The sequence below is a fragment of the Neolamprologus brichardi genome, chromosome 18, assembly GCF_056152115.1.
Source record: "Neolamprologus brichardi isolate AB-2024 chromosome 18, ASM5615211v1, whole genome shotgun sequence".
Classification (NCBI taxonomy): Eukaryota; Metazoa; Chordata; class Actinopteri; order Cichliformes; family Cichlidae; genus Neolamprologus; species Neolamprologus brichardi.
Genome location: NC_142121.1, coordinates 10,505,024 through 10,533,020, shown reverse-complemented (window position 1 = coordinate 10,533,020; position 27,997 = coordinate 10,505,024). Strand labels below are relative to the sequence as shown.

General features: G+C 40.6%; 1 protein-coding gene across 4 annotated transcripts in view; it reads right to left on the bottom strand.

The window, feature by feature from the left end:
* The window catches only part of LOC102799491 (enhancer of polycomb homolog 1-like), a 34,682-nt gene extending 7,626 nt beyond the window's left edge, over positions 1 to 27,056 (bottom strand). For 2 of the 4 annotated variants that reach the window (XM_087831276.1, XM_087831277.1), the window contains exons 1-10: positions 17,854 to 18,295; positions 6,825 to 6,984; positions 4,143 to 4,288; positions 3,738 to 3,944; positions 3,460 to 3,608; positions 3,160 to 3,307; positions 2,680 to 2,844; positions 1,065 to 1,154; positions 647 to 795; positions 54 to 496 (exon numbers count right to left, since the gene is read on the bottom strand). In XM_087831276.1, coding sequence (XP_087687402.1) covers positions 54 to 496; positions 647 to 795; positions 1,065 to 1,154; positions 2,680 to 2,844; positions 3,160 to 3,307; positions 3,460 to 3,608; positions 3,738 to 3,944; positions 4,143 to 4,288; positions 6,825 to 6,984; positions 17,854 to 18,006 — 1,810 coding nt within the window. In that variant the 5' untranslated portion in view covers positions 18,007 to 18,295. Of the gene's footprint in view, positions 1 to 53; positions 497 to 646; positions 796 to 1,064; positions 1,155 to 2,679; positions 2,845 to 3,159; positions 3,308 to 3,459; positions 3,609 to 3,737; positions 3,945 to 4,142; positions 4,289 to 6,824; positions 6,985 to 17,853; positions 18,298 to 19,760; positions 19,857 to 26,736 lie in introns of those variants that run through there. The other 2 variants (XM_087831278.1, XM_087831279.1) reach the window with 2 other exon arrangements.
* Positions 27,057 to 27,997: the final 941 nt, after the last annotated feature.

Sequence of the window (27,997 nt, the reverse complement as noted above, 5' to 3'; positions counted from 1 at the left end):
ACAGCCCAAAGAGAACACAACACTGTCTGTCTACAGTCAGATAAGCCACCTACCAGCGACGGGTGTGGGTGCAGGGACAACCCTCCCTGGACGTTGGGAGCCAAAGGGTTGCCCTCCGGTGGTGGAGGCCGAGAGTGGGCGCTTCAGGCTTCGGCTCAGCCTCCTGAATAGAGGGTGGGCATTGTCCAGCTCATGTAGTGGTAGTGTCCGTGGTCTAAAGTGCCTCCATCGGCACGACTTTATATTCAACAGTATCTGACTGAGGTCCGTGGAAGTGGGGGAGGATGGGGAAAGAGAGGAACTGAAGGAGGAACTTCTTTCCGAGGTATTTGTTTCTGAGGTACTGGCAAACTTGTCGGTGGCCGGTGCGCGTGAAGTAGTTGCAGGAGTAGGAGAAGGAGGAGGAGGAGATTGAGGAACAGGCAAGTCAAGCATGTCTGGATCCAGTCCATGGAAAATGTTGTCAAAGTCTGTGTATGCTCTGTCCAGCAACACCCTGAGAGAAAAAGAGGGAGAAAAGGGTTTAACAACTAAAAGTGATAAATTTAGCTGATTTTGCTTTGTAGACATCTACACAGATGAGACAGAGGAGCATAGAATGTAAAGCTGGATTCAAATGCCAGCACTTTGCAGTAAGTGAACTCACCTGCCGCCTCGTCCCACGCGCCGTCGAGCCATGCCCAGGCATCGCCGTGGCATGGTGACTGTGGTGAGACTGTAGCGAAAGCGAGCTTCTGCCAAACCACCCTCCCATTGTCCACACCACGGCCAGCTACCCACCCGATCTTGACGAGCCTACGAAGACAGACAGGACACTTAAGTTCACCTTTTCCACTCTTTCTTGCAGTTCTCTGGGTTCAATACATCTGACCTGTGCAGTTTAGAATCAATCCGCATCTCATCAGTGAACTACAGGCACCAATATATTGACTTCAGTACCGGATGGCATTGTTCAAGTTATGTTTACAACATAGTAAGGGTTTCCTTAAACATGTAATACTAATTTTCATTATTCATTACAGAAAACTAAGGTATTCTAAGGAACAAAAGGTAATGCTCCTTACAGCATAGTACTGGCAGCCTGCCTTCCTGCGAAAGGCATAGGCACCATCTGGGTCGTTCTCCTCCTCTGCTTCTGATGAGCCTGAGTGCAGCTGTGGATGAGAGACGTCAGAGGTCAGTGTAAGGTCAGCTGAAGAGCAGAAGTTATAGTACTGAAGCCAGAAGCCTTTGTTATTTTTTTATTTTAAAAAATAAAACATGGTTTGGCAATTTTGAGAAGATTCATGAAGACAAAGGGCTGAGGTTTAGCAGCGGTAGCACTCCTCGTCTCCACAAGTGGAGAGACAAGAAGAGGCCGTAGTGCACAGCCAAGTGGCTGCAGAGACGAGAGGGAACAGAGTTTCCAGTATGTGTTGTACTTCATAATTAAGCAACAGAAGACAGATGTTGTCTTTTTACACTATTCAAAAAAAACCAAACCAAAACAACAACAACAAAACAGTGAATAAATCAATTTTCTGAGAGTGGAGGATTATTTCTGTAATCTCATTTTGCCCCAAACTCAATAGTTTGGGGCAAAATGTAACATCTTTTCACCGAGTACTTCCTCAAACTTTAAAATGAAAAACAAACGGAAAAAATAAAGGTAGAGGAGAACGAGGTCATCTAGTACAAAGCAAGGACCCAACTTGGAGGAGTTTGACTTTCTCTGTCACAGCATGTCTGCGAGTGCAGACGTGTATGATGAGGGCCCAGGCGGCAGCACACCTCCACTCCTCAGGAGGCCTACACAGTAGCCAAAGGGCAAGCAAAAAGACAAAACTGGCTGCAAACTGTCACACACTACCCAAAATGGACCAGGTGAGAGACACTGATCTGGAAACAGAGGGAACTGCAGGCAGCCAATGAGAATCCTTTTGAAAACCTATCGAGCTTTATTCCCTAAGGACTTCTGTTTTTTAAATTAAAGCCCAGATTCACTCAAGCTGAACTGAGTACTGAAACAGCTTTTATGCAGGTTTACCCTGATATTTTTTCCTCCCCTTTCAATGATTATAAAATGAGTCTGGCTGTGCCTATGACAGCAGCAATAGGCTCCAGCCCCCGGTGACCCTGCAGGTTCTACAGTGAAGCAATTGCCTGGCAGTGATTCAAATCTTTCAGTTTAGATCCTAAAAATAATTTCCAAGTATATAAATCTTTGATTTAAATCATAGCCCTCTTTAGCATCCTTTGGATTCTGTACCTACACAACTCCCCATCTATGTTTTCTATTAAGCACCAAACAATATGCAGCCAGAAAAACATATTTTCTGGTATCTGATCAGTTTTCAGGTAGAGGAAGAAAAAGAAAAAAAGAAAAGAAAACGCCTAATACAGACAGGTGGCCTCCCCCCAATTCTTCCTGTTGTGTAAAAATCTTACCTGTTCTTTTGGCTTTGTAGCTAATGAACCTTATCGCAGCATAACAGCTGCTGCCACTTTGTTAAAAAAAATAAAAATACCATTTCAAAACCATGCAAACTGGAAATAACCCAGTGGCACCATGCAAAAAGTCAAACTACAGGAAAAAAAATGCTGTGCAAAGAATTCCTCTGAGGAAAAAGTCCCAAGCTTGACCTGCGTAACATGCTTGGCTTTACATGAATGAGCGCATTTGCTTAAGCGTGCAGGTACCTGGGAAAAGGGCTCATCATCCGAGCTGGGGAAGTCGTACTGGTTTAGGTCCTTGGCGTTGAAGACAACCGGACCTGTATGGTGGGGTGTGCCTGATGATGGTGGCAGCACCTTCGGCTTCTTCTCATACTTCCTTTTCTGCCGGGGAACTTCTGTCTTCTCAGGCTACAAGAGGGAGAGCGGCCAAACTCAATGACACTGCAGAGGCACTTTAAAGTACACCTTTAGAGACCGCAGCTCAAGGGCAGCCTTTTATCTTGCGCAGTTTTCCTCTTAAAATATTCATTATATTAACTTTTCATACCACCATTTTCACTTTTCCTTCTTGGTTGCATTTTAAGCAGGTCAGTGGTTTAAAAACACGACCTGCAACAATGCCACTGAGCCTTCAATTCTGGATATAAGCAACTTTAACTTATTCATCGGATGGTTTTTTCCCCTTTGTTTTTTTTGTACGACTAATTTTTTCCTACGGCTCACCTTGGACTTGTAGTCCTTGAGGTCCATATGGTCCTGGTGTCGGTACTGGTTGGTAAGTGGGACCAGGGGGATGATTTGTGGCCTCACCAGTGCCCTTTCAGCCAGAACTTCTGCCATAACCTCACCACCAAAGTCTGACATGACATTTCTGGATGAAAAGGAGAGGATAACTTCACATTTTAACCCCAAAGTACACCAATGGATGGGTGAAAAAAAAGTAGTAACAAGTAAATATCTGCTATCAAGGTGCTTTAACTTATGTAGCAACATCCTCTGGGTGCAACCTGGAGGCTGGCTCACCTCTTCTCAAAAATCTCCAGTGTGAGGTGCAGCAGCTCTCGCTTGCTCTTCTCCCTCCTCTTGATCATTTCCAGGATTGTGACGGCTCGGCTGAGATCTCTGCGGAGCTTCAACATCTTCTCGTACGAGGCCTCGTCGTTTTTACGGTTCTAAGATGTAAAGCGAAATTTACAAAAACAGGGATAAGTAATAAAAACAATCCCCAAAAGCAACACTGATTGTATAGGACTGCGGAAATGCAGAACTAAAAATTAGCAACAGTAATTGAGAGCACAGACCTTCCTAGTTTGCATCTTCTCAGTGCGTCGTCGGAAGGCCACGTAAGGGTCACTGGTGCTTGAGCCGTCCCGTTTCTCCTGCTTGACGGTGGGGATGAGGGAGTTGGCTTTGCTGTTTTTCCTCTTGCGGCTCCAGTAGTCAAAGACCTCTTTGATGAGCTCATCATCCTCTTTCAGCAGCAGTTTGGCCTCAGGAAGACTCACAGCCTGCGAGGGCAACAAAGGAGATAAATACAATCACGTTAGAGAGCAGTGAGGGTGAAAAATCTGACACTGCCTACCATCAGTGGTTTCAAGTTAGTGATAGTAACTAATGCAGTCTTAAAAACTTCTTTAACCAGTGAATCTCACTTTGGAACAAACCTGATATGAATTTGTCTGCAAAATATTTTTTACACTTCTAACCTGCTGTCCACTGCCTTTCTCCAGCCGGTCAATCATTTCCTCAAACTGCAGGTAGCTGATCTCCATCTTCTTTTTCAGCTTGTTGACAAAGGCCTCATCATCTGAGTCCAGGTCGTAATCTGGCTGCTCTGTGTCCAAGCTGAAAGCTGCATGAGGGAGGCAACAAATAAATACGTTTATTTTTATTTAACTACAAGGAACGATACAAAGCATTTAGATTGTTTCTGTACAAGTTCACACAAGTTTGCTTTGGTCTCACTAAAACATACAGACAAGATGCAGGTAACATGGACTCATTCCACTCATTTGGTCCAGCATCTGTTTGGATTCCAAACAGTTCTTACTGTTTATTCTAATGCTGAAATAAAAGTGTTTTGTACAGGGGAATATAACCAATTATTATTATGGACCAAGCAGCAACAAAACACCTGCTGCATAAAATATATAATCCAAAATTAAAGCGTTAACTAGAATAAATGAGTGTTCAGCAGCTGTTGGACATGAAGGCTGGGGATGCACTGGATGATTATCAGGCTTAATTACACCAGATTTGCCATTTCAGACAACTGGAAAGAAGGGCTGTCTGGAGACCGAGTGGAACCAATGAACAGTAAAGATTATCTGGGTGTTTGTTGTAGAGTGTTGACACAGTGCATTACGCCTACTGCTCCCTTTTCCCACCTCAAATTTTTAGGCCAATCTGTTATATGCCAATTTAAACATCAGTATCACCGAAGCAGTTTCCATTCAGAAAGCACTACCAGGATGCAACCCTAAAGCCACGTGGCATCTGAAACGCCCTGATGCGCAGGAGGCAGGCATCAACCAATGACCTTAAGTAACCATAAACATTGCTTTTGTCCAAAATGTACGTTTATGACTGTAAACCATCTTTAATCCGAGGCGGCCATAAAACTGCTTCGAAAACCTGCATCGAAGCAACGCCCTGACCAATTGAGAGCCAAAGCAGAAAGATGCCCGTGTACCACTTAGAGTGGACATGAAACACTGCATGTATAAAGTCTAAGTTACACCATGGATCCCTGCTCCTAAAAACAGACACTGATTTAACATTGTCTGTAAAGCTTTTAAGAAATGCTTAAAGGTTTTTAAACATGTTAAGCACAATCTTGTGCCATTACATAACAGCAGTAAGTGGTTCTTCCTTGTTTGGCTAGCTGCATTGAAACATGAAAGTCTGTTTATTGTTAGCCTGTTTGAGTCACCAGACTGACACACACACACAAAAAAAGTAACTTCCCAGGTAAGTATGTAGCAATTCAAACATCATCTTACCAGGGATGTTACTGGAAAAATGATTATTGATGTTACTGGTAAGCCTTGAAGTGGTCTGGACAGGCTAAGCCACATGGTTGACACCCTAGCTTGATCTTACTGATCTAATTCTAGGCTTCTCAGGAAGGCCACAAATGCACCAGAGCTTCACAAAGAAAATGAATACAAAAAAAGGAGTCATTTTGAGTTCATTAACAACAGAATCTGAAACAAATTTGCATTCTTGTAGTTTGTTTAAAGCCAAGGAGTCTCATCTCAACATTCAAATAACCACATTTATTTGGCCTGAAACCTCACAGCCAGCTGCATTGATGCAGGCGCATCTGCCAAAATCAAATTAAAACATCTATGCTAACTGAACTTATACCCGCAGAACAAAATGTGTAGATCAAAGTATTCGCAGTTTCAGCTTTAAAATGAAACCCTCACTTCAGATTTAATTACACCAATTCACTTTCACCTTGAGATGCCAATTAAGCACAATAGATGGGCCAGATGGTTATTGAAGAGTAAAAAGGCAAATTCACTTTCACCAGCCAGGGCCATTAATTTGAATTTTTTTAACATTCAGCATCTTTTCACACCACTGACTTAAAATATAAAAGGTTTTTAATATGCATGGAAAATGGCAGGTCTGCTTTTGTAGAATTTTAAATACTTTTGTAAAAACACTAAACTTTCAAGACCAAGACGCAAACTGGGTTTTCTACTTGTTTCAAGCCTCAGACTAATTTCAAGGTTTTCTCTAACTAGACAAAACATGTCATTTAATAACATTGTATGTTTCAGGTACAGCAAATTGCTTTTCTTTTGAGAAACAATCACAGCAAACCACTTGTGACGCAGCCATGGTTACTAAATGAAGCCGTGTAGCAAAATAATTTCACTACTGGAACAGGCAATCTCGAGTTATATAGAAAAACATGACAACTTCAAGCTAACAAAGCTTAATGCCAATAAAAATGATAAAAGATCTCAATCACCTAAACTGTCTGGGATCATTTTACACTCTAAGTAGCAGCCAACTTTCCACTTTATTAAGTGGTTTGCTTTCAATACAGGATATATTTAAATGTCAGGTCACCTTTCCCCCCTTGCTTCTTGGAAAAACTCTCCGGCTACAGAGCTGAGGGGAAAGTAAATCTAATAACATGAGTGACAATTTTCAAATTACAAAAGCAAGTAACACTGATGTGAAGTGTTCAACGCATTGCAGCGTATAATCTTTGCTCGGCAAGCCCCCACGTGTCATTTAACACATTTGAAATAAATGAAGGGAACGCCATTATAGGCTAATGAAAACAACTGGGGCCCCTAATCTGCTACATCACACTCATTTTCTCTGCTTTCTGCATCACAAACTTTCCATTAGAGAAGCCTACTTACGCTGTATGTGAATTAGCTGCTTTGGCATCTTGAAGTCTCCAGGGTAGAGGGAGTCGTAATAGGTGATGTTGCTCTCCGCCTCCGGTACTGGGATGACCATGTTGTCCCGCTTCTCGCCGTAGACCTGCTGTGCCGAGATGGCCCGCTGGAGATGGTGTTCCTAAAAGAAACACGGAGACGAGGTGAGGATGATGTCCTCTTCAAAACAAAACTTAGCAAAGTACTTTTCTTGAAATCAGCAGGCTGATAAGAAGGCAAGAGACAGAATATCAATGCTGATGCTTTGTAAACATTGTTAAAAACAACTATCAACCGATATGATCGCCAAGCTGAAGGACAGACGTGTCGAGTTAGGTTTAAGGCCATTTTAAAGGTTTGTTTTAACTGTAAAATGTCATTCTTAGAATGCTTTGACAATGATAAAATAAAATATTAGGTTAATTTAAAAAACAAAACTCATGACGTCAGCAGAAAGAATGCTTTGTGCCAGCTTTGGCAACGAGTTAATTTGCTTGTACCTTGCTAGGCAAACACACAGTATTAAATTAACTATCGAATAGAAATCCATACCCAGTGGATTGCGTCTAATCAGACTTCAGCTTCTGTGATACTTAACCTATAAAACTTCTGATATAGCCAGCAGATATTCAGGCAAGAATTTCTGCTTCTGTTTGCAAACTCCTAATGTGATTGGCCAGTACCAGACTCAAATGGAAAGAACTAAACATCTCATCTAATGCCTACAGAATTTACATGCAGAAGTTGTTCATAGAAATGAGACTATTTACATTTTAAAAATATCAACATTGGTATGGGTCAAGCGATAGTATGGTCACGTAATACTCTCATATGCATAATTATAACCTGACCTTGCTTGTCCAGGGATTGTCAAATACAAGGGAAACAGCTTCAGTCGATCATCTCATTCAAGCATATTTTAACCAACAGATCCCTCCATAAATACTCTTAAATACTTATTTGTATACCTCATTCAAAGCTAAGCACGAAAGGGCTACAACAAAACAATATTGAACAACAAACTTGCAACCAGTGCGTGTATTACTTAGAAAAGAAAATGGGCTTAAATGAAATGTGATATCCTTTACACACAGAGCTGTGCAATCAAATTTTAATTGAAATTACATTTCGTCTTCACGGGAATAGTAAAAACAAGATAATCAAAACTATCACTGTGCCATAACACTTGCAATAATTGTCTTGTTTTTCCTTTAAACACGTCCTTTTACTTTTGCCTCAAGTCCAAAACAAACTTTCCAGACTTGGAGATTCTGTTCATTTTAATTCACCCTTATGATTCAAATGGAGGGGAAAGTAAGGCCAAGGAAATCTGCTTAAATAAAAGTATCCAGACCAAAATAATTGCAATTTTTTCTGTAATCAAGACACCCCAAGACCACATTAAAAATACACATGCATTTGGACAACTGCAGTAATATTCTCTTGCATGCAGGCATTACTGGAAATTCTCAGTGTGGTATGGTTTTGGCTAGCAGGTTATGCACTAGAGTAAGCCAACCCCAGCTACTGGCACAGTCTTTGTACTTGGGAACTGACAGGTTAAAGTTTGACCAACATCCAAATGAACTGGTTTAATTCTAAAACGCACTTCTATCAGGCGATATCTAGAAAAGCTGAAAGCTGGGGTGACTGTAAAGAACTTGTAACCCTGCAAACTGAGTTCCAGGAGGAAACCAGACATGCACAAGCTCCAAAACAAACACACTTCTTGTACACAGCTAAGTGTCAGTCTTGTACACAGCTCAGTATCAACATAACCATCAGTGCCTGCTCATGCTTACTTTGTTGGAAAAGTTGATCAAAGACTAAAGACGTTTCCTGTTTATTTTTAGTTTGATGTCAGCTCCACTGAATGAGTACAGCTTATTCAGTGATGAATATGTTTTACATACATTCAAAAGAAAGGCAAGCCAGTTTAAAAACATTGGCAACAGTTAGTAGTGAAGTGAAATGCATCAGGAAAAAAACAGGTCACCAAATAAGTTTAAATAATTATTATTACCTGTGTGTCTTTAAATCACTAGCCAAACATTATGTGAAAACCACTGAAGACATCTCCTCACAAAGGATTTGTTTTGGTGCTTTTGTTTTCTCAAACTTGACTGCTAGTACAAGCCTTTATTTAAATATAGACTTAGAGAAATACGCTCTGCACAAATTAAAATGAAAATCAACAATGAAACTCACACTGGAAACTAATTCAAACTACATTTAACCAAAAACAAAAATTCAAACATATAAAACACATATGTAGTTTGGATCCTAATAAAAACAAGAAATAACAATTTGGCTCTAGAAGTACAAGTTTTAGCTAAACGATCCAATCATTATCTTGATAGAGCAGAAATGGAGGCTAACAACATTTTTTGCCTCATGGTAGGTAAATAAGAGATGGAAGCCTACTGCTGCCAAGATTGCAAGCTTGCTGAGGGAATAAGGCAGAAAGCAGGAAGGCAGGCAGACAGGCTGCAGGACTGACTAACTGGTTTGTTGGCGGGCTGTTTGTCTGAAGAGTCGGAGCTGCAGAGCCTTTGGCCCAGAGCCGGGCACCAAGCCACTGGCAGGCATTTTGTCAACAAGGCAACGTGCTGCTGGCCTCGTACAACAGCTCTCCGGAGAGAGGGTGTGTTTATCGTTTTCCCCACGGCTGTCAGACATACAAGAGTAGTTTGGGGGGGAGGGGGAGTATTAATGCCCAGAGAAGGTTGATAAAGTAAGTGAATGAGTCAGTAACTGGTCCGTTATTCAAAGCAACTGAACTTTGTCTGTTGCCAAAAAAAAAATCCCTAATAAGTCCGTTACCGTTGTATAATCACATTTATTCTAGCTTAGATGGGCTTTGAGAGGGTGACCAGTTTGTCAGGAATAAATGCACCAAATCTGTGATAACATGCTACCACAAGTGCATTTGTTTTTATGTGACTGCACAAAAAAATGTTCATAACTGGGCTATGAAGACAATGAAGAGCTGGGCTACTTTAAACGATGCTTTGGTATTTGTTTGTAATTCTGGTCATTTACATAATAGTTAATTTATTTGAGTAAATGAACCCGGCTTAAAAAGGTTTTTATTTTATCTGTTTTTATGCATTTTAACACCTTGTTTTTGGTTCTGATCATTTGAGAAGAAAGATGCTCATACTTGAATAACTCAAACTCCAATGCTGACAACTGTCCTTTAGCTCTGGTTCAAGCCTCTTGGGGGAAAAAGGCAAAACTTCCTCTCTGCAGGAAAAACCCAGATAATCCATAAACAAATTCTGAGGAGGAAGTACTGAATGGCTACATTCAGACTCAGCCAATTGGACACCTAGTGCCCCCCCTCAAAAAACATCAGCTGTGCAGATAACGCTGGAGCCACTGCTGCTTCTTTAGTCACCGGATGTGTTTGCATTTTACATGCTTCCATTTGCCCAACATGTACCAGGTCATATTAGTGCCTCACAACTTGTCTGATAGACTGAAGCAGATGAGTAGAAAATACTGCACATATGCTGAGTGCATTACTTGAAAGATTAGCTTAATATATTTAATAATATAATATATGAGCATCCACCATTCAAAAGCATAACAAATCCCATTTTTCCAGCATAACACATTTCCCAGTGTTAAAAAGCATCAGTGTGATGCACTACCAAGCTTGGCACACAGAAGCAGAGACCCTGCAACATGTGCACTAGTTAAGTGATCGAAACATTAACATGAGAAATGTAACTTGGTCTTCTGAAAGAGGCCAAACAAGCAAAAAAAGATCAATTTGCTCTTTATAACACCAAGCTGCCATTTCAGTGCACCAGAGATTTTGCTGTTATTCAGACTCTTACAGAGACCTTGAAACATTGCTGCTCTACCACATTGAGAGCAATCTATACAATCTCATATGGTCTGCAGTCATTTATTATATATAACAAATGCAATCAGATGAGGATCTACGAGACAAGACTGCAAAATGTGGACTAACCAACAAAACAAAACTAATTATTTTAGAGATGCTTTTCAGAACTATCCAGCAGGAAACTACCAGTGGAAATAAACAGAGATTAAGGTGATTTTATTTTATGAAAAACATAATTTTGGTGAATTTTCAAGGTAGTATCCACGGTGGCTGCTTTTTCACAGATTTTAATCAACATCTGTTTTTACCAATTAAACAAACAAATTTGTATTCCAAATAAATATAATTATAATGAATGATTACTCATACCTGTCACAAGAAAGAGCAAGTCACAAGAAAAACAATATAAAAACTGTTAGGAAAGCAAATTTGACAAAGTCTGACCTTCAATTTATAAGTTTGTGCTGTCATCCGCAAAACTTTCAGTCTACAGCCCTAAATCTGCTTTATGGTGTCCCAGAGCAGTGTTCCTCACCACCATTTGCACTTTTTGGGCCTGACAATATCCAGCACAGTCTGTTTAGTACACCCGAGGCGAACGGTTGTCTTTTACATTTATCGTTGCCATGTGGTGCTGCGATCTGTTCTGAGGATGCAGATTCAGCCAGGGACTTCCCCCCCCCTTTCCTAATAGCCTCTCCATGGTGCCCTGCAAACATAACCCAACCTGACTGGAGTATACTTGAAAGACATTATTTACTTTGTGCATTTCAATATTAAGTTTCATTCCATTTTAGTTTTTAAAAATGATCAAAACTGTAACATTTCTATTAAATAACCTCTAATGTACTCATAAATAGTGTGTAATATTGTCTGCTAGCAAGCTTTTCCTGTCCAATCTTGTTATGCATTTGACTGGAGAGCCGCCACAAACATAGTTTGCCTTATAAGTTATCTTTAATTTAAAGATCACGAAGAGCTCTTTCAAACTATTATGTCCAAATAACATTTTCATCATGTCTTTGTTACATCTTTCTTCTACTTTATTTCCACCTTTTCCTTCTCACCTCAAGCCACATCTCCTGAACTGGTTCTAATAAAAAAATTTAAAAGTCCACAACTTGATGTTTATTCCTCATATTGTAGCAAGCTAGTTATAAGCTAACGTCACACCAGCTAGTATTAGCCTTGTGTATCCTAAAAACCACACTCTGAGAAACCGTTTAATTAACATTCTCAAATCATTTAAGAGTTAAGTGCTCCATGTCCAACAGTGTTAGAACCACTTCAAAATTTCCCTAACAGCAGCGCTGGCAGACAGAAAAGACCAGGATATCCTCATCTCACCCCAGTATTGTTGTTCATTGGCTCTTTAACTGATGACTCCTTTCACAAAGTTTTACAGCCTCCTCAAGAGTAAATAGATGTGGAAACAAAGAATAGCTGATAGCTGAGGTAAACCCACTGCAGATGAACAGCAGCCAGAGTTTGTCTTAGAGCAGCCACTGTAGTGAAAACTGGGCAGGATAACAAAATAGAATTTGTGGTACTGTAATCTACCAAAATCTAGTGGTCAGGTTTTACACACTGTACCTTTAGGTTTTTCAGTTTTATCATCTAGCATTGCATCATTCTAATTATACCGACCAATTAGAGCTCAACTGCTGGACTTATTCTATTTTGTGACATACCTGCCTTACTTTACTGTCCATGTTCTAATGGTTCTGGGTTTATTTTTTCTTATTTCTCTGTTCCACCTTTTTAAATTTAGTTTAATCACAAATTAATTTGTGCATTTCCTTTGTATTACTCTTACAGGCCAGTCATTCATCTGATCTGCACTAACCTGCATGAATGAAACCATACAAATACATTTTAAACATGCAACATATGCCACCACACCCCGGTGCACTTCTACACTTATATGTTCCCATCTTATTCCAACTCTGCTTCCAGGTCCCTCTGCTAAAACTTTATTGACTAAACAGCCTTGAGCAAAAACACATCGCCTGCCAAACCTAATCAAGTAACGTGGTTGTTTACTTTCCTGGCTATGGTCATTTGCCTGACAATAAATAAAGTCAGATTGAGATGAACAGTCAGAATACAGAGCATTGGCCGATGCCCTCGTACACACACACTTGCACTTACACACTCGTTTCCTCAAATACACAGAGGAGTCCAGAAATAGCCCTCTAAAATGACCACATCGATCACTGTCAAGTCTGCTGAGCCAGCCGCGGCCTCCTCCACCTTCTCCAGTCTCGCCCCTGACAGCTACTGTCCCCGACACTGTAAATGCCACTTAACATGATGGACAGCCGCAAGGGACAGTCTGGTAAGAGGCTGTTGAGGGATGCTTAGCCACAGTACAAAAGCAGTTTTATGCAGCGTGTGTGGGAGAGAACGATATTCAACACCAAGAGTAAAAGAGGTGGGAAAGTAATGGCAGCTACGAGCCTGGGTTTATCTCCACAGTTGGTCAATTCAAACTCTGTGGGGCAGTTTGTAAAGTAACAAGCAATTAACTGAGCAACTTTCCATCCCGCTTCACACATTAAAAGAAATGGGGAGAGAATTTGCCTCGGTCCAGACCTTTGATTCACTCCAATTCAGCCTGCTTTATAAGACGATCCAAGTCTTTGCAACTTGAATGCAGCCTCATAAGTTAATAAGGCTGTGATAATTTACCAACCCCCAGCCCAGTCTAAAATGTGCATAGTCACCTTCCGGGGATTACTATTGACGTCATTAGCCATTCGCAGATCCAAATGCTCTACAATGAGTCCCCAACGAAAGTAACAGATCATCCAAATTCTTTCTATTCAAATAAAACGATCAGTGTGGCTGTGCCCAGATGTTATTATGAAGTTTGGTTTTCAGGAATCCGTAAAGAGAGGTTACAAGGTTTAGTTAGAAGAGAATTAGCTAGTTAGTTTAAATCTAATGATGACAGACCATTTTCTAACTTAGTTAGACTTAGTAAACGTATAGCTCGGCTTTGGAAGTATATTAATAAAGAAAAGTAGAGATGCGAGGAGGGTTTGTGAATGTGGGCTAGTTGATGTAAATGACTGGTACCTCCTGGCTCGTGTTACCCGAGGTACAGAGCTCGGGTTAGGTTGACAAACAGTAAAAAACAGGGAAGATACAGACTTAAGATGTTGACTGTCCCCAACGGACAAGAAAGCTTGTAGAAGCTGACAAACAAGTTATGTGCAGGGTTAAAATAAAGCCGTTAGCTACTGTTAGCCATGCTCTGAAAATTGTCACACCAATGTTATGCACAGCACTACACATTTTAGCAACATCTAAACCATGTTTTGGTTCATTCACAATGTGATTAGTGTTAAAATCCCTTAAATTCAGCTGGAGAGGGAAGAAAACCAAACAGAAAAAGGCAGAACTAACAGGAAACTGCAAAGATTTCTGTCAACCAGACTCATTGCCACTGTACATGGCAACTGAGCAGCCCTGGTTTACATGTATAGTTTACACACTCATTCTTTAATTAATGGGTCACAGAGTGAGCAATTCCACAGGAGTTGTTACCCATCTGGCAAACTTGCCAACTCACTGGCCTGAAAACCCCTCCTGGAACCTGGTGCACAAACGCGTCCAGAACCAATCTGTCAACAGTCAAACGGAAAGTGAAACAGCTGACGCAGGAAGCTATCTAGTTGACATTGTGTAGCCAGCAGAGACTTTGGACAGGTGACATGCCCCACTTTCCCACCCAGCAAGGTCACAAGCAACAAAAAAGAAAAAAACCTGGTGCCCCGCCAGAGCATGTGGCTGTGTGTATGTACAAGAAGCGTGTCTGGAAAAGAGGCAAAAACAGATGCCTGTGGGTTCCCAGCAGGGCTGCAGACACTGACCTCACTTTCACCCAAACGTAAACACGAGACAAAGTGTCTGGCTCCAAAACAAACACGCTACATGTGCTGAGGGAATTTCAGCAGTGACAGCTCTTTAGTAGATCTACGCTACAAGAAATACACAAACACGCAGAGACCGGCCTGTTGGACAGAGATACGACGGTTGAAAGCGTTGACTATTCGTGTGCCAAGCAGGGTTACAAGCGTTACGAGGTGTCCTGTTGCCCAAGCTGAGCAGAAAGATGGACATGGAAGCGCAACGTTGTGAGTTCTCAATGCCATGAGTTCAGCTCTCTCTTTTGCTGAAGTTACGAGCTGGTGCAAAGGAAAGTAAAGTTCAAGTTGCAAAGTTCAATTCAGTTTAAAACCTTCCTGATGTGCCAGATTTCACTAAGCGTATACCAATTCATTTTCAGTATACTCTTAGTGAGGTACAGTCTCTGCTCAGAATTGTATAAATTTAAACTGCTGAGCCATACATTGAACAGCATCACTGAAGGAAGCAGCGCAGGAAAAATGTTTTTAATGCTTGATCCTATCTGCTACCTGGTATGTTTTCCTGCTGGAAATGCAGCTAATAAAAAACAAAGACAAATGCTTCGTCTATTTCACGGTCATTTATCACCAAGAATATTGAATCTGTGGAAATAATTTCACTGGCTACAACCTAGAGTGATTTCCACACCACTTCCACTGAGCTATGAGACCGAGTCAATCCCGATGCACTCATGTTTAAATGTACAAAGTCTCAAAGCTCAAATGTACAAGAGAGGGAGAAGGTGCAATAAATGGGAAGCTGTAGCTTGATAAATTTACAATATCAATCATTTTCTGCAACTCTGCTTTGATGTTATTTATCTTATAGACTGATCTTTATAACCTCCACAACCTGTTCACTTGACAGTGCCCGACTGTGCAGAAGCAGCAGCAAATGATGCATCAACCACTCGCTTTTATGAGTGTGTGCAAAGAGCCTGGAGCAGACCGCCTGGGTTAACAGAGAAAGTTGATATCAGTTACTGCTGTGATGCCCGTCACCTCCGACTGGGCTTTAAGGCTTTGTTGAGTCAGGATAATTAACAGAGTTGGTTTTTTTCACCCTCACAGCTGAATAATTTTGGTGCTGTCCAAAGGAAAAATAACAATGACTGAATTTTTAAACAACTTGTTTGTATTGAGCATTGAATTTACTCAAGCTTAAAATTAAGTTTTGTGCATCCGACGGTGATTTCGGGTAACAAATTGTCCTAACGTGCGTGCATCGCTACCCTCCAAGAGGCCCACGTGGAGCCAGAGAAAATCTGAACACACTATGCAGCGTCTCCCTGCTCGTTTCAGAAATCTTTCTATTAGCAGAACGTCAGACTACCCAGCACTGCATAGTCTGGCTTAAATGGTCCTAAGTGAAACATGCAAAGCTGATGCTTTCTCTGAACACTTTCAGACTGCAGAAAATAAATGCAGTTTTTGCTTTCACTGGGTCAAGCACATCGCTAAGGGACAAAAAAAAGAAAACAGGGACCACGTATTCCTGTGCAAATTAATGAGAGTGGAGGTAAAACAAATAATATGTGCTCCCACAAAAGCTAAAAATACACACCAGCAGCAGCAACTACAACTCAAAATACATTTCCATCTAAAGACTGACGCAGAATTCATAACAGACAGCTCCCAACACAGAGCGGCTGGCACGCAGCAGGCCTTGGCCTACCTCTTATGATAATATGACTGTTACATAACCAAGCACTCCAGCTGAGCAGAGCACAGACTTTGAAGTGACAGCAACCCCCACCTCCTCTCTCCTCCTTCCTGCCACCCTGATCTCCTCTGGAGCGCCACGTGCGCTGGTCTGCCAGCCCGCTGTGCCATCTGACACACTGAACCCCTGACACCGAGCCTCCACAACACTGGCTGCAACACACTTTGCTTGAATAATTTAGGAAAAAAAGTATCCAACACAGATCCCTGTAGCGATATCCCCCTCGTGTACTCAACCTTATATTTAAACATCAGACTGCTGGGTAAGCTGTGCAGCAGACTCCTCAGAGAAGCAGATATATTGTTTAATACTCCCGGGATGAGAGCACTGCTGTGTCAGACTACTGCATAGTAAATTACATAAAAAGCGAAGAACAGGAAAAAGAAATCCCACAGGGTGCATGTGCTTTACAACCCCCCCTATTTTTGTTTTGTTACTTGCAGGGAGATCAAACTAGAAATATACATTTCTCTAACAATTATCTGCAAGCTTTCATGAGTTTTGAAATGTAACAATGTTCTTATATAGATAGTCAACTATCAATGCACATAACCATTTAGATGCTCATCCCACAGTGGCTTAACTGTGGAGTAACAGGAAACACAAAAATAAAGTTGCACAACAAAGTCCCAATCTTATTTTGCAACATTTACTTAAAAATTATAACATATGAACCACAGCACTTTTAGGTAATTTAAACGATCTTTTCTGGTTTATTTTGATGTTTAAATATTCATTCTATGCACAACATAATATCACCACATTGCAATGAGAGATGCCGGTGACAGCACCTCTGGAAAATCGACATCATTAACATATTACAGAGAAGTATCTTCTTGGTTAGAGTGACAATAAGTTATTTACCTGTGTGACTGCTGCACATGCAATAACTTAATTGCAACAACATATAACAACAAGCCCACAGCGTCCATACTAATAACGAGTCAGGCTCGCCGTATGGAGAAATCATCGTAAACATGTGGCACCAGCAGCTGCATTCATGACACACAAGGCTCTGTGCAGGAAAACAGCAAGCACACATTTACATCAAGTCGATGCAAAACGAACACCGCTGTGTTTTCTCCAATGCATGGCCGCCTTGTTGACATTTCTGACTGCTGGTAGCAAAGATGCCACATAATCTGAAATCACTAGCTCCCCCTTGCCCTGGTCCGCTGCAATTACGCCAACACAAGGCCCCGTCCTGACAGACGAGACAAAATGTCGGAATCGCTCAGGTCACATGACTCCTTTGTACTCAGAAAATCACCTCACGCACAAATATGCCGGTCAAACCGGACAATTTTATCCAATAACGACACAAAGCATCCCCGCTTTGCCCAAAAATCCGTCCGAGCCCCGTATATGAGTCGTTTGCGGCACAAAACCGTCGTGTTTCTCCTGAGAAAATTGGCGGCCATTTTGTGAAAGCTTGCGCAGAAAAAAGAGGGACGCCTGTGATCACGTAAAAATGAAACAAAACGTATAAATTCATATTTTCAAACGGTTAAAGCATACCGATTCCTCTTCTTTCTCCATCCCCGTCGGCATCTGCGGCACTGCCCGGTTAATTGATGCATATTCGTGTAGGTCGGGTAAATCCTCACAACGGAAGACGGGTAGTGGCTTGGAAGCGTCCAGCGCCCGTGCCCGAAACGACAATTTACTCATTTTTCACAATTCGAGGTGCAATATAAATCTATCCGATCTCCTAATATTCACAACGGTACCGAGTGGAGCTTTCATGGATGTTTCTGTGCGGTTAGTCTCTATTCTAACGTTCGAATGGTTGTAGCTTGTATTTAGGGCGTCGCCAACGGAGCCGGGGGAAGGCCCGGATCTTGGTCGCTCTCTCTCGGACTGTTTTTTTCCGACGCTCCGCTCCCTACCGTTGGTTCAGTGCGCCATGGACAACATGGCGGACATTTAAAACTCGTTTGCTCTGTTTCGCTCGGAGCGGTCCAACCCCCAGTTCGTGGACCGACCATTCCCACACGGTCCCGAGCGCTTGCGCGTTGCGGGGGTAGGGGGAAGGGGGTATTTCTTGCAAACTAACTCCGTTTCCACACATACACATAAATTATTGAAATAAGCACCGGGAATGGCCGAAATGTATATCGTAAACTAAAACGAAATAAATTTTCAAATAAATTAATTAAATGACAAAAGTAAAGTTGTTCTATACCCCCTTTAAAAATAGTAAATGAAAGAAAATAAAAATGCGATTTTAAAAACATAAATAAAAAGTGGGACTACTGGAATAACAGGACTACGGTTAAAAAAAATAATAATAAATTAAAAAAAAAAAAAAAACACTGCCAACTGTATTTAGCACAACAAATAAAAAAGACACCCCTATTTAAAAATGTATTTAATATATAATGAATAATTTCTACTTTTGAAAAAGAAAAAACACTTAAAACTTTGTAAACAAATTGTAAACAAATAAAATTAATTTGAAAAAGGTATTTAATATTGCATGGTGTACATTTTCTCCATTGTGTAGTATTATTGTCATGGGTTACTTTATTGCTGCTTCTATATTTTTTTTCCTTTTAATTTTGCTGTTGTAATAAAGTGAATTTCCCAACTGTGGGACATACAAGCTATCTTACTGCAGTGTATTTTACGTTTTGGTTAACAAAATTAGAGACAGACTAGCTGCAGGCCAATGCAGCTAACAGATAACTGTTAACTGAGCTGAAACAACTACAGTGATTCATTACAGCTCATCAATCTGACCTGATCAACAGCCCTGCATTTAATGGCAAGGAATGACAAACAATGTCATTTAATTGTATTTTTTCCACCCAAACCTTTGTCATATATGAAAACGAATAAAAATACTACTAATTACTACTATACATTGGAAGTTTTCACTATAGTGTATTTTATGCCTTGATAAACAATACAGGAGGCACAAAAATCTTAAAAATAACTACAGCCAATGCCTTTAACACCACATGGTAGAGACAGCCGTCCCTTTGAACCACACAGAAAGAACAAACTTATCACTCTGATCTGACCACAGCCCATCATTAAAAAAAACAGAAACGTTTATTCCCGGTGATACGCCTCACCATGTGAGCACAACGCTGCCCTCTTCTGGTCTGACAGGCAAAGGATCAAATCACCAGCATGCATGTTGGCACTCGCTGCCATTTCTCTGAGTGCATCACAAACTGTGTGCATCGTTTTGAGTGCATGTATTATTATGTGTATAGGTTAAAAGTGACCATGCTTATCCCAGCAGGCTGAAGTTGTGGTGCTTTCAGGGTAAGACTAGCACAAAGGTATGGTTTAAGTATGCTACCCAAGTGAACCCCCCACCCACCCCACCAAAAAAAAATAATACACAAAACAAAAAAAACAGAAAAACCCCACACCAATCCCAAACACTTACAACATTAATTTAACATTGTTACCTGTTGATGGTGGTGACATGTTGCTTAGCCAGGATCCACCCAGGGGAACTGAGGTTTTCTTTTCATCAATAAATCCATAGATGGTGCCACGAAGACCTGCAAGCAAATTGACAACAGCGCAGGAACATTTAGTCAAAAAGCTCTCGCTGGATGAGTTTTTCACATGTAGTTTAAAAGGAGATTTAGATCCTGTTGGTCTGGGTGGAGCAAAAACAAAATCCACCACCTGTTTGTAATTGTCAGAAGGGCCTCCTGGTCTGGCCATCCAACAACTACACCTGGCTGTGTTGGTGGGTAACACACAAAAGCACTCAAATGGACCAAAAGGAGTTTATTTGTGTGCAACAAGGGGTTTTAAACTGAAATGGCACTTCTATTGAACGTTTTCCAACAGGAAGATCTGCTTCATATTTGTACATTACTCTCACATTCTTGCCCAACAGCACACAAAATGCAGCATCTGCAGCTCCGTAATCATCATCCTTAGTCTGATATATCTACTATCCTTTCTCTGTACACGTCTAAACCCCCTCAGACATGCCTCTCTAATCCTGGTCCCCCTAAACAAGAACTTCAACTCTGCAATTTCCCGCTCGGCCTCCTCTCTTTTTTGTCAGTGCCACCGTCTCCAAACCACAGATCACAGTAGGTCATGCTACCATGTTGTAAACCTTCCCTTTCACTCTTACTGCCATCCTTCTTCATCCAAATCCACTCCATTGTGCCTGCACTCTCTTCTTCACCTCTCTTGTGCACCGTCTCTTGCTTTGGATGGTCGATCCCAAGTATTTCAATTCATCTACCTTCAAGTACCTCTGCTCCTTGCATCGTCACTGTTACACCCATCTCCCTCTCATTCACACATGTATTCTGTCATGTTCCAACTAGGGCTGCCACGTTTAGTCGACCCGTCACGATTACGTCGACTATCAAAACCGTCGACGACTAATTTAATAGTCGACGCGTCGTTTGAAGCTTCGTAAGATCCTGAAAGACGCAGAAACAAGTAGTAGGATTCAAGAGTGCAATAACGGACTGAAACAGAAGATGGCAGCAATGCATGTACAAGGATGCCAGCTGCCGTTAAACGCTAAAGAAGAAGACGCAGTTTCCAGTATCGTAGCTGAGTCGAAATTCAGTGGCCGCATCCTCTGGAGGCCGCATTTGTAGGCCGATTACGTGACAGGCTGTCCAAATTTGAAGACTCCGACAAATGCAGCTGACAAATGCAGCCTCCTTTTCCCCAGATTTGAAGCATGGGTTGGGCGTGTCCTTCATTGCCCAACCTATCCCAGAATTCATAGCGCGGCCCATCCAATTCCAGTTTCCAACAATGGCGGCAGCTACTTAGTTTTAATATTACACTTTCTGGGTTACAAAATAAACTTTTAAGATATTTTCAGGCACGAATGTAGCTGTGTAAACTTCAAATAACTGCTAGGTTTATCAAGACAACACATATTCCCAAAAGTGCTCCGACGTTTTCAGAGATGAGCTGATTGGGAGATCAAGGCTCACTAGAGCCGGCGAGAACACCGAACTCCCGGCACATCGTTTTCAGACCCCCACGGTCTTTCGCTACTCAAGTTAAACATGATATATAAGTCACTTAGATAACTTAAAAATGTTATTGTTTGGCTTTGCTCAGTATTTTATTTGTTCCTGAGTAAATCAGTTTGGCTGAGATTAAAGTTATAGTTTTCACAGCTGAATAAACGTCAAACAGAAAACTGATTATCAGAAGTGTGAGGTGGTCGAGAATTTACTCCAGTGTCCTGTTATATGTTAGATAGCGAGGAGCAGACGGCTGAGTTTATTAAACTTCACTGAAACAATCTGCAAATTTCATTAAAAGTTTAACAAACTATCATCTTGTCTTTATTTTTAGTTAGCACATACCTTAAACACTTAAAGCTGTAAGTAGGGCTGGGCGATATATCGAATTTTTAAAAAACATCGATATATTTTTATTCGAGATATAAGATGTGACAATATCCTTTATATCGATATAGTCTATGTTACGTTATAACTATACTTGTAGAGCCGCAAGTTTGCCTCTCTTTCGTCCACTTTTGTCTTTACGCAACATTACTCGGCCTCGCCTCTCCTTCACTGAACACAACCCCCCCGCCTCCCCCATCGCTTCACCTGCAGGAAGCGACAAGATGGACACGGCAAATCTCCGTTAACGAGTTACTGCGCATCGCCCCGTGCGTGGGGCTGGACGCCCTCAACGTGTTAGCTAGCTAACCACGCTAACGAGCTAACCACGCTAACGCCATGCACGGCCTAGAATCCTTTCATTTTCTCAAAAGTTGACAGCGCGCCTTATGTATGAATTCTGGTTGTGCTTGATGGCCGCGAACTGATTTTATGTGGTACACAGCGCTCAGCAATCTGTCAAAAAATGTTTTAGTACGACTTTGGTAAGCTACGGAGCTGCACGCTTGATGGATTGTTGAAGCATTACGGCTACCGAGGAGCCTCGCGGAGTGATACGTACTGTTCTTCAACGTAATATTACCCTACTGTGTATAAGGACCATAAATGGCACCTGTTAAGAGACGTGGTTACGAAGAGGATTTCAAACTCAATGCTGTCAGTCACACAGTAGAAGTTGGGAACAGAGCAGCTGTGAAATCTGTCTTTGTTACTATGCTCTGCGTCTTTTAGTTTACATTTTGACTGCACAATTGTGAGCTTTTTGTTATGCACAAAAACAACATTGTTTTCTTTTATTTATGGAGCATTATTATTTAATAAATGCTCATAATTTATTTTTGAGTAAATTTTATGTACATCTATGCTCTATGTTAATAAAAGTGCCTGTGTGACATCTGGGACACAGCTTTGACTAAGAAGTCTCTTTTTGTTCTTACTTTATGGCTTTAAAAAAAGATATCGAGATATATATCTTATATCGCCGTCCAGGTAAAAAATATCGAGATATGAATTTTGGGTCATATCGCCCAGCCCTAGCTGTAAGCTAATGATATTTATATAAGAGCAGATGCATGCTGGTGCAATAAACTGTATGTTTTACTTACAATGGATGATGATCTGATTAGTCAACTAATAGCAAAAATAATCGGTGACTTGTCGACTATCAAAAAATTCGTTTGTGGCAGTAATAGTTCCAACTGACTTTCATTCCTCTTCTCTCCAGAGCATACCTCCACCTCTTACAGACTCTCTTCCACCTCCTCTCACCACAGATCACAATGCTGTCTGTAAACATTGTTCACAGAGACTTCTGACCTCATCTGTCCATCAGCAGTTCAAGACAGAAGAGGTTTAGAGGAAATCCCTGACCCCACCCATCACTCCTACTGCACACGTTCCCACCTCTCTTCAACAAGTCTTTCCCATACCTCCATGTCATGGCTCATCAACTCTATCCCTGTGTAGCGACTGCAGTTCTGCATTTCACCTTTGTTCTCAAAAGTTGGCATTCTCACGTTCTCCAAGATTGTTTAACACAATCTGATTAAAAAGTCCACTTGGAGACTGAGTCCCACAAAGGGGGTTATTGTCTCGATAAGTTAAACCAGGGTTTCACAACATAGCTGTGAGCGTGTTCATGTGAAAGAGTCAGTGTTGGGAGCATTTGATTTATCAAACATTGACGGGTTTGCTGGCAGCAGTGTGCTTGATTTTATAAAGTTAGATAAAACTATCGTATTAGAATAAATATAAAGATGTTAAAACACAAAATACAGGCTGGAAGTAACACAGCTGAAGGTGAGTCCACTACATGTTTGGGTACGTGTGTGAGGAAAAGCATGAATGTCAAAGTACTTTAACCACTTTGGCCAGTAAGACTGGAAAAAAATCTAGTATATTAATGAAGTTTAGCCTATTAGAAATCAGGATGTAAAGCTGACAAACAGACTGTCATTAGGGGAGGTTAATTTTTTAAATACGACAGCCTATGTGCAAATTTGATATAAGTTCAACAAGTATAAACATGTGATTTACGATCATATAGATGGTATATACAACAATAAAACTGTTATAAAAAGGGTTTTTAGCCAAAAGGAAAAACCAGGAAATGCTCATCAGGAAAAGAAAAAACCTTAAGACACCTTAGAACCTCTTATTATTCACACACAGATGTTCAAGGGATTTCCAGGAATAATTCTGTTTTCTGGAGAACTAACTGATCAGTAGCTGGTGAATTAAAACCTGTTAATCTCTAATCTCAAACTGCTTCGGCGCTGGTTACGTCTGCAGTATATGTTACCATGGTGATCTACACCGTTAAGCAATTAATCACCTTTGTAACTCTTAAAACACCGTTAACCCCAAAGCCTGCTTTGTAAACAAAAGGCCTCAGGCGTGTCACGGCATCCTCCACCTTTGGATCTAAGCCTCCTGTTTATCCAGTGAAACATTTCAATGTCTACTACATGCAGCACCATCCAGTGTCCGCAGCAGGCTGACATTTTATGAAGGTAACTAGGTAAGGTACTTACCTTTAATTCGCAGTAAAGTGTCAGCAGACAGACAATAGGTGTTTTAATATAAGTGTTTGTTTAGATCAAGAAGGATCCCTAACCAGTGATGAATCTACATGTTGGACTTGCAGGTCTCTCCATCTCGCCTAAGAGGAGGAAATCTTTCTGCAAACAGTTGCAGTCTGACTTGGACTGGCTGCAACCACTCTCAGAGACATTGTCAAAGGTTTGCAAATCATTCCTATGCCATCTATAAATGTAGACAAATTCATCATGTTGTCATCGGTCTGAGTCACAATTTCGAGGGAACTTGACTCTTATAGAAGAGGAAGGTTGCTTAGCACAAAGTTAATAGTTAAATGTGATTTTTTTGTTGTCTAGATGGACAGCAACACTACGCGATTTTCGATGATTTATACCTGGAAATTGCTGTATTATCAGTAACCGATTGCGGTGACCCCATTCCATATGGTAACATTTATGGTAGGTTTTGGTTACAGTGTTGGCATGCTTGACAATTTCATTTGGAGCAAAGAAAATACATAAATAATTGAAGTGAGATAACTTTATCTTTGGATAGAACAATAACTTTGAGGACATAGTTTGCACTTAGAAAAAAGGTGATAAATCATAATACATGTCAGTGCAATACTCTGCACATCATACAACGTTAATTAATATAACATGAATAGTATTGTGATAATATGATATTGTGGGGTGTCTGGTGAATCCCATCTTTACTAGCGAAGGTTTAAGAAGCGATTTTAGAGAGAAAAACTCTGACATTTATGTCTAAAACAAGAGTAATGGGGAATAGATCGTATAAAATAGTATATTTTGGTGCCGACCTAAAAGGAAATTCAGTTTTATTTATCAAATGGTAACTATCTGGGATTCAAAGTAAAGCTTTGTACCGTGATGAAGTGTGTTATCTACTGTTTTGACTGTAACCGAGCTCCATGCTGTACGCAAACACACACGAGCCCAATTCATTTATATTAAGAGGCACAGCATTACTGTGGTCATTGACTCCTGCTGTGACACATGAAAACCTATATCTATAAGATTTTACTTGAAAATAAATTGGCAGGCTACATTTAAGATAAAAATCTGTAAAAGGTACTTGCATTTGTCAGTACGTTTATACCTTATTTAATGATTTCTTAACGTTTCTTAAAAGCAGTTTATTTGGTATAAGTGTAAATGCAGTGTCAGTAACATTACAATGCTCGATAGTTTCCTTCACTTAGAGATTTCACCTTTTATGCTGCCTGCCACTGTCATGAGGTTATGACTAAAACATGGCTAGTGGGACATTCTGCACGTTTCTAGGTTTTGAAACGAATAAACTCTGTGTAATGCAGTTATTATAACAGCTGCTTTCCAAATTAGCCAAGCCCATATTAAGCTGTATTGAAGAATAAAGCCTTGAAATCTGTTTTAATTTCCAGAAACTTTGAGTAAAGGCGTTCTGAGGACAAGGCCTCAAGTGCACTGTGGTTATGCAAAAATGACAAGAGCTTGAGTGACATATTTTTAGTAAGTTAAGCTTGTGACCTTGAGATTTATACTTCTAAAAACATCTAAAAAAAAATACAAAAGAGACGACCTCAAGCTAAATACATTACTTTCATACCTCACATACTTTGGGTCAGCACACAACACAAAAGTGCCATGTGGGTGGGGTTTGTCCCACAAAAAGTTCACATAATCACAGGAAAACACGAGAAACATTGTCCTCGTCTGATTTACATCCTGTCTAATGCAGAAGATGAGGCAACCCCAACACAGTTTTTATCCCAAGCAGGCCTTTATTACTAATTATTAACTAATAATGACAGCACAACTAGTCACCATGAGGCAGTTCCCATTTGAGCTTCATCCAGCCGAGCAAGCCAGGACGGTCAGAGGTCTTCCTCTGGCTGGGTGTTTTATGAAAAGAGCTACTGTAGGTTAGATAATACAGTGGAGTGGGGCATAAGGCTATGATCCAGACCCATATAGGCCAGGGCCAAGCAGTTCCCTAGCAGACCACAGGAGCTGCCTGGCACTGTTCAGCCACACACCCTAAAGCCTATGATCCCCCAGTGCTACATTTCCAACGATGATGATGGAAATTCCAGAGAAGAAATCATATTTAAAAAATTACCTGCAGCCTTTCAATGAGGAAGCCACCTTTTGCTCATGTTCTCTTACCCCCCCTCAAATAACCCCGATCAGATTTCCGACATCTTATTTTTCCACCTAACTGTAACAACTAGAGTATTAGATTTTTTTGTTTTATAAAAACAATAAACGTTTCATCCGAACATATCGATCCATATCACGGTCTCCTAGCTTCGGGAGGTGGCAAAGTGATTAGAAACTTGTGGTTTTAGTGCTGAATCGCATCCAGCTGACCAGCCAGGAATTTGATTGCGTGTATGAAATCATCTGATGCCAGAAAACACTAATCACGATGGGCCTTTTTTCCAGGCGACCATCGATTCAAGTTAAAAACATTGCAGAAAAATACTCACCAAGTCGACCATCGGTCACACGTCGGGGATTTATAAATAGATGGGCAATATTTCTGCAAGTCAGAAGTTTAAAAAAAAAACGACAGGCAACACGACGCAGCTAGCCACAGAGGCACCCAACTACCACTGACGTTAGCCACAGCTACTTCTTCTAGTTGGCTTCATAATAAAAGCCGGTCGGTCCGCCGGTGTCCGGGCAGGCAGAGCCATTGTCCGGTGTACATCTACCAAAAAACGGCTTATTTTGGCTGCTGAAAAGTCCATGTCGATGTAAAGCTGGCTGAAACTAGAGAGGTGGAAACCAAAGTGCTACTGTTGGGGGTTAACAACTTTGCTGTAAACGACGCGATCTGATTGGCCCGACGAAGCCACCAATCACCTGTGGAGAGCACTCGACTCAAGGCGTCACGCTCCACGGGGATGGAGTGCAACGTGATTGGCTGGCGACGTCACGACGAGCGTTAGCTTGTAGCTAATTTACATGCTAAAATAAATAAATAAAAGTATAAAATGAAAGCAAATAAAAGCTATATACAAAAAAAGAAAAATCTACTAAACGTAGAATAGTAAAAAAAATATTTCTATTCTGTATGACTGAGGTTTTTAGATTATTACATTTTAAATTGATTTGATCAGTGATTTTTTTTTTTCTCACTGAACTCCTTTTATTCGAATCCATTTTTCCTACTTTTATTATTGAACTATTTTGCTAATGCATTAATATATTTTGAGCTATGCTATTCTTACGATTTTTTTTTTTAATTTTTGTAAAGGAACGTCTGTAATACATAATACATAAACAATGACTTCAACAGGTCTCTTGAGTTTCTTTTTAAGAGTTGTTTTTCATACATTCAGAAGATCTTTGAATACAGAGAACAAAAACAAAAAAAACAAGGGATTTTTCTCCCTTTTCTTCTTTGATACCAGACACCTTTTCAGAGACAGATATGGTATTTAAAAAAAAATCATGAAATGAAGCAACAGCAACTCTCCTGCTGCAGAAAAAAAATGGTCAAACATGTTTATCTCTCTTATTTTCTGTCCCCCCCCCCCATTTTTCTCTTACATTACTGTAAAAGTAGGACTGTTTAATCACGCATACTGCATACATTTTAATTGTATTACTTTAACTTATAAAACTATATAGTACTTCGATTATTTTAGTATTAAACAGGATAAAACATTTAAATGCTTGATAATTTCATAATGTAAAACAAATAAAATAAGAACACTACCCGCTACTATACCTACGGTCTTG